The sequence below is a fragment of the Gavialis gangeticus genome, unplaced genomic scaffold, assembly GCF_001723915.1.
Source record: "Gavialis gangeticus isolate Ggan-Ray unplaced genomic scaffold, GavGan_comp1, whole genome shotgun sequence".
Taxonomy (NCBI): Eukaryota; Metazoa; Chordata; order Crocodylia; family Gavialidae; genus Gavialis; species Gavialis gangeticus.
The window spans coordinates 12,300,189-12,312,864 of NW_017729026.1; the positions used below are offsets into that span (position 1 = coordinate 12,300,189).

The 12,676-nt window shown below is 41.4% G+C and overlaps 1 protein-coding gene across 1 annotated transcript in view; it reads left to right on the forward strand.

Moving 5' to 3' along the window:
• LOC109299694 (sporozoite surface protein 2-like) overlaps positions 1-12,676 on the forward strand; it is a 154,025-nt gene that overhangs the window by 106,135 nt on the left and 35,214 nt on the right. The window contains exons 16-18 of the mRNA XM_019520214.1: positions 1,136-1,165; positions 7,510-7,560; positions 11,687-11,713. Coding sequence (XP_019375759.1) covers positions 1,136-1,165; positions 7,510-7,560; positions 11,687-11,713 — 108 coding nt within the window. The remainder of the gene's footprint in view (positions 1-1,135; positions 1,166-7,509; positions 7,561-11,686; positions 11,714-12,676) is intronic.

The window sequence follows — 12,676 nt, forward strand, 5'->3', positions numbered from 1 at the left end:
CTGATCACAATGCCTGTAAAGAATTGTATCCTCAGTGGGGCTCATGACCTCATGACAGGGTGAACTGTGATAGCGTTAACCACCCATAGCAGCCAGAGCCATTGTGCCAATGGGGCCAACACCTGGGGGGTTAATGCTGCCATCATATGTTCTTCTTCTGGAGATAAGTAGTCCAGCCATGCGAAGTCCTGTAGTCTGAATCTGACATGCAGGACAAATTTGGTTGACACCCTTTGTAGACATAGCTCAGGATATTGTTCTGAAGAATGATAGTTAAGAAGTGGATTGCCTAACCTACTACCAAGACTTACGTTATTCTTGCTCCCAAGAGAAAAAAAATACATTTTAAATAAATGCAAAATAAAACGCATAGTAATTTTTCTTAAAATATTGTCAGCATTTCACTTTCACTTTTAAAATGTATTTAAAATAATAAGTAACAGGTATTAATACAGCCACCAGATGGAGCTTGGAAGTTTCCCTCAAAAGTAAAATTGTCAGTCTAGCTAAGTCAAAATTAGCCCCTCTCTACTACAGAAGGTCATTTTATGGAAATGCTAGATTATTGACATGAACAATTCAGTTAAAGAAACGTGACCATTTCTGCCTTTGCTCTCCTTTACTCCTGCAAAGAATTTTCATTTAAAAGTTACACTTTTACTATGTATTTAAAAATTTAAAAAGTGTACCATACTGAGACAGAGAAATGGAAATGTTTCATAAATGTTGATGTCCATAAACATATGCACTGAAAATGAGGCATGTATGGAAAGGTCTGTAGCATTTTTTTACTGAGGTTCTTAACTAGTTTACCTGACTTTCTATCTGTAATGTGAGTGTAAATAAATACCCCATTTCACAGACTTATGAAAGAATGGATGTAATAAATTACTATAAAGCACTTTGAGCACCTCACATATATCGAGCAGTAAATATATGTAATTGTTACAATAGAAAATATATTGGTATAAGCTATTCCATTTGACTCACTGCAAGACTGTTTCCAGAAACTAAAGACATGACATAAAAAATAAAAAAACTGAGCAGCAGCAAAAATAGAACATAAATTGTAGTGAATGGATTATTTTTGTTTTAAGATCTTTTATTACTATTTTCTTTTTTTTAGAACCTGAAGTAAAAAAAGAAGCAAAGCCAGCTAAACCAGGTAATTATCTTAATGGCTGATAGACCAGCTACCAGTAGATCACAGAACTGGGACCATGTGCCTGACCCAGTTTGGCTTCAGATGCCTAGTCAGGACTTGTGCATGACTGAGGCACCTAAATTTCAAAGACAGGTCCAAATTGCCTCTGCTTCCCAAGCGACAGAAGTCAAGAAGCCTCTAAGATTGAGTTTTCTGATCCAGTCTGTGGACCCAACACCAATCTAAGCCCTGTTGCAATTCAGCTGAGTGCCAGGAAGCTCTTAAGTCCCCCAAAAGATCTAAGCATTGCATTGTTACCATTGAATTCAGCTCCAAAATGTGTTATTGCTACCACAATTCATCTTTTGCCCAATGGTAAAATGAACATGAACTCTGCATGCCCCCAGAGGCTGGATGGGGCATGGCGAGCTCCCACAGGTGACGGCACTGTTGGCAGTGGGAGCGTGGTGGGAGCAAGGGGGATAGCTCCTGCAGGTGGCCATGGTGCTGTCGGCAGCAGGGGGAGGGGAGGTGGCGAGACGCTGCTGGTAGCATCAGCAGTGCCAAGCAATGATCATGGACCGCCTGCAGACATCGTCGGCGGTGTCAGCAGTGAGGGGGGCATGGCAAGCAGCAACTGCCCACAGGAGCTGCCAGCAGTGTCGGTGGCACCTTTTTGCAGGGGGTGCACCGCCACAGTCAGGGGTTTCATGTGCACCTGCAAGCACCCTCTATGTGTCGCCAATGATACCAAACAGAACCGAACAAGTAGAAGGCCCATCTCATTCTGAGGGAATGCATCGCTCACTGCCCCTGAGACCGCCCCAACCACCAGCCTATAGAATTGGCTGGAACAGAGCCAGCAGTCAGCCAAGAATGCAAGTAGCAGCGCAAGCAAGCAGGAAAATGTTTCTGTAACCAGCACCTGGTTGGGGAGCAGCTTAGGTCCTTGTCCCTATTCCTACAGATTTTTATGCATTTTACATTAAACAGTCATTGGCTGATGGAATATAAATAGTTATTACCACAGAAATCAGAACACAAGATAACCACTTCCCAGGAAAGTGCTGTAGCCACTTTCTCTTGCTTGCTTTCCTTCTGGCCTTATGAATCATGTATTCTTAATTGGCCAAGTGGGACAGCTTCAATAGAGGGGGTAGAGAGTGTCTTTCCCTGACTTAGTCACCTGCCTGAGCTCTGGAAAGCCTAAATGTTGGTATATCTAAGACTAAACTGGCCCTAAGGCCAGTTTTCAAAATGGAGTTCCCAAAGTTAAGCTCCGAAATTCATATCTAGACACCTAGGATTAAACTCCAATACTGCCCAAATGATTTAGATGCGTGTAACACAGCGGTCTGGCCTATTAAGAGGTAGCAGAAAGCCTGTGGTGGAGGCCAAACTGCAGGTGTTCAGCCACTCAAGGAGGCCCCTGCAGGCAGTTAAAACACCCAGAGAGAAAGCAGAGATCTTCGAACTAGAGGAAAGAAGCAGTCCATGACTAGGAGTAGGACTGAAACCCTGTTAAACTCCAAGCCAAAAAGGTCCAGGGAGAGGGCACCTCCTACTATCCAGAGAAGATTTACTGGTTTTTAGTTGTTTATTTATGTGCTTATATGAGCAAGGACTCTGCTTGCTGGAGAGCTGGAGGGGCAGAGTAAACCTGCAAGGGGCAGCAGGTTCACTAACCTGCTTACAGGGTACTTGTTTTATGTTCTTAATTTGTTTAGGACCTTTTAAAAATTGTATGCAAAATTTCAGTGGGTGCATCTACATGTGTGCTTTACTGTGGAGCCAACTAATTAGCTCCACAGTAAAATGTCACTGTCTACAGGTGTGCTCATATTAGGGTGCAGTAAACTAATTAATTCCACTGTATAATAATACTTTCCAGGACAAGACTATCCTATAGCAGAGTAGTTATATGAGTTGAAATGAATGTGTAGAAGCTGACCCAGCTGTCTGGGTCACAAGGGTGCTATAGTGTGGGGCTGCCTGCCATCTAGCCCTGCACTGCAACATTGTTGTACCCTAGCCAGCCTCTCCATAGCGCATTGACCCATGTCAGAGCAGCCTAGCAGGCTGATCTCCCTGCCACTGCCCCCCAGGACTCCCTGCCAGCTGGGGCTGCTCCAACCTGGATCAACGAGCTGCAGTCCCAGGCACACATGTAAGTGCTGTGCCCGGGAGCAATAAACTCTCATGTGAACTGAGCCAGAGTTTATTGCTACGTGCTAATTGCACATACAGATGCACCCAGGGGGCATTTAGCCTGAATCCTGTCCTTGGTTACATTTTTTTTTTTGCAGGCCCATTCAAAGGAAAATTGAGGCTGCCCTTTTAAAGGAAAGAAAAACACTTGTAATTTATTAAGTAAGATACCCGTAAACTAATTTTAAGTGTATATTTAATGAAAGTGATTTCATTTACTGTTATTATTATTATTTATGTAAATCCTTTTACTTGTATTATAGTACAATAGTAATTTATTCAATCCTTGTTACCAATAACTGGAGACAATTAAGCATTTTAATGATTATGCAACAGCTGTGATTTCTAAAAAAAGGTTTTATATAATTGATGGCCTGGGTTGTCATAGTGTGCTAGGTGCGATAGATTTATATTGGAATAATGCTAGCAGCACTTTCAACTGTCAATCAGCACAATATATTTAAACACCTCAGTACCACTGTAACATGAGTAGTTGGCCAAAAAAATACCAACACAGGGTAGCCTATTTATTCTTGTATCTATAAATGTTACACATTAAATACTTGCAGGAAGCCTTGATGTTTTAAATATAATTCTAAAATGAATGATTCTTGGGTATGCAACTTTAAAAATATCTCATTATTTTAATGATGAAGAATTTAATTTTTAGAAATGTGCTTTTTCCAAGTTTATACAGAAAGCAAAAAAAAAAAAGTCAGTGGAATTACACCAAAAATGAAGGTAAAGATGCTCTGGTTCCATGGGATAGTCCTTAACCCTAGGTTTAACCAACTTTAATTTGGCTGGCAGCAGGGAAAAATCCTGTCAAGTGTTGTCAGTGCTTGGTGTACTTTGTAGTCATATCTCTAAAATTATTTGTATTTTAATTTTCTATATGATGTATTCTCCATATTTTCAAATCTTCTGTTTTCCATTAGTTAAACTGCAAGTTGAACTCATGGGCACTATGGTTTTTCTATACTTAAATGACATCAGTCAATAAGAGAGAAAGGTCTGACTAGTTAAGTCTAGATCCAGGTCCAAACTATTTCCATGGAATTTGGGTTCAGGATTTTGCACATGCCTAATCTGCCCTTGGCTGTGATTGCAATCTCTCTGATTCCATTTATGCAGTATTTGTCTCCCCCAGGAGTTAGAGACTTATAGCGCTTAAAGGCCATTAACTTTTAATACCTTTGTGTGAAATCACTCTGTTCCAACAAGATCTATGGTTCCTAAGCACTTACATTGTTCAGATAACAAATTTCATGTAAGAAAAGGAGAAAGGTTTGAATTGGTATTGCTGTTTCCAATTAGATACTCAGCTGAGCTTTGACATAGAGTGAAGCCTTTAATAAAAAAAATACCAAAGTTTCCCAGACCTAAGTCACTCCTCTTCCCCTATTATTATTAGAACCCCAGGAGTAAAAAAAAAAGTTTCTTTTTTCTGATTTCTCTGATCTCTAAAATACTTTTTGTTTTCCCATGATACAAAGTGCTCCTGGGTTGAAATTTGGAAGCACATCTTTAAAAACAAAACAAACATAGGGTCACTTCATTTCCCAGTCATAAATTTGTAGGATACTTAGCTCAAAATAAATAGATACAGACATAAAAATCAAACATTAAATCCAATGTTTATGAGCTGGTTCTTCTGCTCCTCCACACTAGAAATGAGGTAGAGAAAATAATAGTCTTCCTTTGAGTACTAACCCACAGTTTTGTGATGAAGAACTACAGTATAAGAATCTATTTATTATAAATTAAGCCCCTGTTGGGCCTGACAGCAGTGGCTAATTATAATGGTAACCCAATTCTTCATGGCATTCAAAGAGATTTACCTCATTCTTGTCAGAAGAGTGATACTGAAACAATGAGCTTTGGAGCTTTGTAGTGGTATGTCTCACAAAAGACAGGAAATGAGAGGAATGGTGTTAGCTGGGACTTGAGAGCCTGTATTCAGTTCTGTTATCTAAGGGCATGGGTATCAAACTCATTCAGCTTCATAGCCCAGACGAGGGGAGTAGGGCCTATCTACGAGTCACATCAGACCCACAAACTGGACCTGTGTGCTGGAGCTAGCATCTAGCATGGGAACTAGCTCCAGCCCTGCGTGCTGCATGCATCATGCATTGGCTCCGGACCCATGCATTGAATGCAGTGTGTGAGGTGGATCCATGGCATGCACCACATGCAGCACCCAAATCAGACTGGCCCTGGATTCAGTACTTAGGAGCAGTCTGGTGCAGGCACAGCATGTAGTATGTGCCAGACTGGCTTTATACAATGCTTGCAGTGCTTGGGGCCATGGCTGAAGCATGCTGCATGTGGTGTGCAGAGCTGGTCTGAGACCAGGGGAGCACCATGGGTCATATCTTTGCTACCCCTGTTTTAGGGAAAGCAGTATTTTCATGCCTCACACCCTCACATATCAGGTGAGACAGTACCCCCATAATGTATAGGTATTGGTATATATATAGATTTGGAGACAGTTGGTGTGTCTATATGTACATTAGACCTGGGAGCAGTTTACTTGTAAGTAAACTATTCATGAGTGAACGCTCCCAGGCAGGTGTTCACATGTGCAGAAAAACAGGAGCAGATTTGTTCTAATGGCAGCAAACTGCTCCTGCTTCCTGGGGCTCTGCAATGGGCCCCTGCTGCCACCAGAGGGAGAGCTAGGCTCTCCCTGGGTACTAGCCCAGGGGCTGGCAGGGAGCACCGGGCCAGGAGACAGCCTGGGAGTGGGACAGTGCTCCCTTCCCCTAGGGGGGCTACCTGCTGCCAGGGCAGGGACAACATCTCCCTGCCCCAGCAGCGGGGCACTTCTGGCCCGGGTTCCCCAGTCAAGGACAGGAGACTTGGAAAGAGCTGCAGGGGTGGGACAGGTCCCAGCTCCCTGCCCTGATCTGCCAGTGGGGCAGCTAGCTGAGCGGGGATTCCCTGTGACCATAAAACTCAGGCTGGGAGATAAGGATCTCCCAGCACCGTCCCTGCAACCATGGAGCTGGCACTGGGAGATAAGGATCTCCCAGCCCCTGCTCCCCAATCATGATCTCAGAGCAGGGGTCTTGCAGGTCTCTGCTGCTGGGACAGGAGGACATAGTCCCTACCTGGGCTCCAGGGGCGGAGCCTGCCCTAGCAGCAGGTAGTTCCCAGGGGTGGGAAGCCATCTCCCACCCCTGTGGTGGCTGGCTGACCCAGAGCAGATTTGCTCCCAGTCAGGCATCTGCATGAGTGCTACTGAGCAGTTAGTAATCACAAGTAAATTTACTTCTTTCAATTGCAGGTAGCAAATTTACTCACAGTTAGCAAGGTGTGTGCATAAATAGATGCACACGCTTATTGCACAGTAAACTGTAGTACTATGCAGTAAAGTGTCTCATGTAGACACATGCTGTGAGAGTCAGGCTGTCTGCAACCACTATTTTCTAAGACCTGCAGGACACAAAAGGAGCACAAATAGATTGTGATGGATCAGGAAAACTGATCTTGAAAACATGGGGGAAATGGTGCAACTTGTTGCCTCCCTTGGTTTATACAATGGCAATAACTTTACAAAGGAGGATAATCTGTTTTGGACAGGATGATAAATCCTGATTAATTCCATTCTACAGCTTTTTTCCCCCCAAATCTATTTTCCTCCTAGATATGCTGAATTGACCAAATACAATTAATCTGTTTTTCTCTGCTAGTTTGTTGATAGTATGGTTATTCCATCATCTGCAGCACCTTGTATCAACAAGGATAAAACTGTTCCATTTAGCCTTAAATGAAAACTGCATTAAAGACTAAAGTGGAATCAATGTAGTACATTTTAACTCATTGCTATCTTCAATATGGCTGCTGGAAATTTTTAAAACAGAGAGCACTGATTTATGAGAGACACTTTTATTAGTCCTTGGGCTAGGACGTATTTTACCACATGTGTTGGGTTCTTTTTTAATCACTTTTTCTGCAGAGGGATGGTTTTTCAATACATGCTTAAAGGACTTTATGATGGTGTTAGAAAAGAAATGAAATCTGAACTCTACGTGCCTTTTTACCTTTGCTACCTTGTTTTGAGATTCTTCCTGGACACTTTTGATTTTGGAAGGGGTATCTTCAGTTGGTATTTTTACATTCTGTCTTACCCATTTCATTTACCTTGTTTTCAGAAGCCAAAACAATAAAAGAAGATAGAGCGGTCCCTCATCCTGCTGCCGAAGGTACGGCTTCATCTTTGCATTTAAAGTTTCTGTCACATTGTAAGGAGAGCATCTGTTTAACCACTTATGGATGCTTCTCCAGGGATGGATCCAGAGCAGGTACAGTGACATGATCATATCCCCTTTTTGGATTGGACTGCATCACAGGAGCCTCCAGGGTTGTTTTCTTAGACCCTAAAGGAGGTGAAATTTCCCCTCTCCTCCACTTCCACTCCCCTCCCCTGCCTGCTGCTTTTGCTTTCCGTACTGTAACATGGGCTGGGCTCAGCTGGGGATGGGGAAAGCTGCACTGCTTCTGGGGGCTGGGGCAGGGAGGGAGGAACTACTGTTGTTGCCCCTGTCCCTGTCCCCAGACAAGCCCAGCCCCAGTCTTAGTTGTAATCTTTTAATGGCCCCTAATCTCTTAATTTTTGCTTTAACCATTTTAGCTTCTTCTGTGATTCAAATTATTTGGTATTTTGGTTCTATTATAGTTTGGTAAATATATATATTGTTTTGGTGTCTTAGCTTTTGGTGTCTAAAGCTCCTTGTCTTATATGCTGGGTTTTTGGTTGTAGCCATGTTGGTCAGAGGACATAGGCAGGCAAGGTTCTTTGAGTAGATGTGAGATATCTTTTATTAGACCAACTGAGTAGTTGGGGAAAATGTCTTAGCAAGCTTTCGGGTGCAGTCACCCTTCTTCAGGCATAGGGAGTCTCTTCTGTTCTGAGACCCACAACAGCAGAGACTCCCTGTGCCTCAAGAAGGGTGACTGCACCCAGAAGCTTGCTAAGAACTTGTTTTCAACTACTCAGTTTGTCTAATAAAATATATCACATCTACTCAAAGAACCTTACTTGCCTTGTCTTATATTTTTGATAAATCTGACCAAGGTATTGACATTTAACTGTTAGCATCCTCCCATTCCTATTATAAGAATGGTACAAAATTCAGAATTCACCTGCTTTAGGGACTTAAAGTCCCTGAAGGCTCCAGAGGGCAGTCTTCTCCCTTTGGTGGGGGAAGGAAAAGGCTGGGAGCAAGGGGTGCAGCCACCCCTATTGCTACTGCTCCACCCACCTTTGGGAAATCCTGGATCTACCCCTATGCTGTACAATACTTTTTTCCATTGAGTAGCCCCACTGAAATCCATGAGATTTTTTAATTGTAGAATGCTACACCCTACCATTGATTAGAGTATTAGGATTTTTCGCTTTTTTTTACTATGTTGAGCTATGAATTGCAGATTCCTAAAGACAAGTTCTACAGATGGGTACTATAAAGATATTTTGGTGGGCTCTGGGTTTTTTTTGCCCCTTTACTTGTAATATAGCTACAGATTAATGTTCCAGCTATGTTAATCTAATGCCCAGTCTAGATCTTGTTACATCAACATTTTTTGTTGGTTTTAATCAGAATTGATTCAGGCCACTAGTTATTCTAATGGGAGGTATCTTTTTTTGGCTTATAATGTACATGTAACTATGCAACCAAAAATAATTTCTCCAGCTGCAGCATATCCTAATTATTATTTTGTTGTCCCTTGATAAAATAAGTGGTTCTAGCATAACTTCTGCTTCCTTCCTAACATTCTTTTCTTACACCGTGCTCTCAGACACAAATGTATTTGCTGTCTGAATAGTAAATTACTGTCATCTAGATGGAAAATTTGACATATTATAATCATAAAGCTCATTCTGCTTTTAGCCTTACGAATTTATGGTTCAATAAACTGAAGGATTTCTCTTCCAAACCCATATCTGTAGGTAATTTAAAAAATATGCCATATATAATTAATACCCTTCTGGCATTCAAAAAAGCAGGCAAGTGTCAAACAAATCTTGAAATGAATGTAAAAATACTAAGTGATGAAACTACCAAGGCTGGTTACTAAGTGTAATTGAGAACAACACAAAAAATGTGAAGCCATTTTAGCTAGGGATAAAACTAGAGTCATAGTTGCTAGGGTCGGAAGGGACCTAAGCAGATCATCAAATCCAACCCCTTGCCATGGGCAGGAAAGGATGCTGAGGTCAAATGACCCAGGCTAGGTGATTGTCTAGCCTTCTTTTGAAGACCCCCAGGGTAGGGGCAAGCACCAGCTCCCTTGGAAGTTGGTTCCAGCTCCTAGCCGCCCTGACTGTGAAGTAGTGCCTCCCGATGTCCAGCCTGAATCTACTGTCAGTCAGCTTATGGCTGTTATTCCTTGTAACTCCCAGTAGTGCTTGGGGGAACAGGGACTCAGTTAATCAAATTCAGTCATAGCGTGGTTCCCATATTACTTAGTCAAAGTCCTACCTAACTGAACCTGGTCCAAAATTGGGCTTTCATTTCTACATACTCTGAACTTGTCAGTTATACATGTTATCTAGCATATAATAATGTTAGATATGTAATTTATTTTGGAGCCAGATTCTCTTTACTCACAGGTGGTGTGTCTACACAAGATGTTTACTGTGGAGTTGCCTAACTAGCTCTGCAGTAAACATCTTGGTGTCTACACGTGGCCCTATTAGGCTGCAGGAAACTAATAACTCCACAGCAGGTTAGTACTTGTAAATACAAGTATTAAACTGCTGCAGAGATTTTTCATGCACAGCAACATACATTTAGACTCGGCCCCGGCCAGCTGGGGCATGAGGGCACTTCAATACGAGGGCTGCCTGCTGGCTAGCTTGGCACTGGAGTATTCTTGTGCCCTGTCAGCCCCTCCACAGCATGTTGAGCTGGGTCAGAATAGCCCCAGACTTGCAGGCTGACCCCCTGGGCTCCCTGCCAGGTGGGGCTGCTCCAGACCCACTAAACATGCTGCACTCCTGGGTGCACGTTCAAGTGGAATGCCCAGAAATAATAAACTTTAACGTGATATGTGTCAGAGTTTATTAATGTGAATTAATTGCATGTGTAGACATGCCGAGAGACCAGTACTTTAGTCCACAAACAACCCCATTAATGTGACTAGGTAGTAAAGTGATTGTGGGTAAATAGTGCCTTACTCTGCAAGTGATGTGAATAAAAACAGCAGAAGCTAGCCCTTAATCTCTTAACTTATTCTTGCGCCTCTCCATGATATATATTATTTTGATATTTTGGTTATATTATCTCTTTTTTTGGTAAATCTGACCAAACTACTGATGTTTAACTGTTAACATCCTTCCATTCCCGTTATAAAAATGGAATAAAATTGAGAATATCTGTCCCATGGGAAATTGTGGCATGTTTAAGTCAAACTATGATTATTTTTTATGGAAGGGAAAGTTTACAAAACTTTTGATCCAGAAATGTTGCAAAGGTCATTTCAGCTCAGCCTGACATTAGCCTGTGTCCTGCTGACTTGCTGTGAAAACTCATTGCTCCAAAATATTTCCATGGAGTGATATCTCCAGTTGTACTCTCTCTCCCATAGTTATGGGACTCTTAGAATGTAATGTGATGTTTTAGTTTATGGGAGAAACCTCCGTATGTCATGGGAGCATATAACTGTGGATGATGGCCCATAAATAAAGATGGGGAAATGAGGCATCTTAACTACAGTTCTTTTGAAGCACCCAAATAAGTAAGTTGGATACAGATTAATGCCAAACTGATCCAAGTCACATTGTTTAGGTTTGATAACCTGTGTAGATGCAAGTAAAACAGACTCAACATGAAATCATTTTGACTGTTACAATGAAATGTAAGGATTTCTGCGTAATCAAAACATAAAGCATTTGAATTTAGGTTGAATTCTTTAGTGTTTCAAATAGTTTAAGACATCTGGATAAAATAAAGCAATTATTTTATTAATTTCAAGATTTTAAAATGATGGTTTAAATGATGTTTCATTATTTCCACATGTGACATACTATTGCACTAATTTTAATTGTTATTAATAGAAGTTCTATAAATACTAAGCATTATCTTATGATTACACAAGTAATTATATTACATCAATAAATTAAGTTTCTAAACTATGATACTTGCTGTGAATTACATTTTCTAAGTTGAAATTCATAACTGGAAAAGAACTGCGATGGGGGGGGTCTTTTTTACTTTTTGCTACATTTTGCAACATATAGCCACATTTAAAAAATATTTCATTCCTAACTTGTGATGACAACAGAATTTCTCTTTTACTGAAAATTGATTTTTCAAATTTATTTTTTAGGCAAAAAAGCTGAGCCTAAATCATCACGTAAGTGGTTAATGTACACAACAGAGTAAACAATAATTATCAAGAACACACAGAGATTGCATTAAATGTCATTAAATGTACAGTAGATTGATTTCAGTTTAATACAGTAAGAGCCAAATCTTTTGGTGTATTAATTCAATGGTTTGCCTTAAGACCATTGCTCTTTTCCTACTGCTGTTATTCTGCTTCCCATTACTTTCTTGCTTGCCACCATGTATAGATGCTTTTATAGTCCATATTCTTAGCACAAAACTCTTCATTATTTCCACCTTGTTCTGAATAAAATTTCCCATTGGTGGAAACAACAGGAGCAAGTATGATTAATAGTTAGCTGCTATTTAAAGAGGAAAAGATAGTGTTAGAATGATGTTGTGGCTGTGATGGTCCAAGAATTATGCAAGAGGAAAAGAAAACTCATTTCAAGTAGGGAATAAGCCTAGCAGTCCTAGGATTTCAAATGTTTTGCTCTGAGGGTTCAAAGGAAAAACAGAGAGTAGTTAACACTGAAAAGATGTTTTTCAAAATTAAAATTTGAATACAATAAGGAGCTTAGTCCATCTGTCTGTCTGTAATGCTCTTGGAGCACTCTGATTGGTTACTGCTCCTTGAAGGTGATGGTGGTGCAGGGTGCTGGTGGAGGGGGACAGAGGGGATGGCAGGGCAAGCTTCCCATCCGTCCTGCTCCTGGGTGGCAGCAGCAGTAGGGGTTGGGGGTAGGATTAGGGTTAGCATTCTCCCCCGTCCCTGTCCCTCCCCCATCATTCTCGATGGACAATTCACTAGTGTGTGTGTGTGTGTGTGTGTGTAATAAAACTTAAAATTCCATGTTGGTGTTCAGTGCTTGGGATGGGATCAGCCTTAATAAGGTCAGGGAGGCAGAATGATTTCTTGAGCTCTTTGGTCTCCAGAGGCAACACAATCACTGATACCTCTGTGAAAGGCTGGCTGCTACCCCTCCCCACC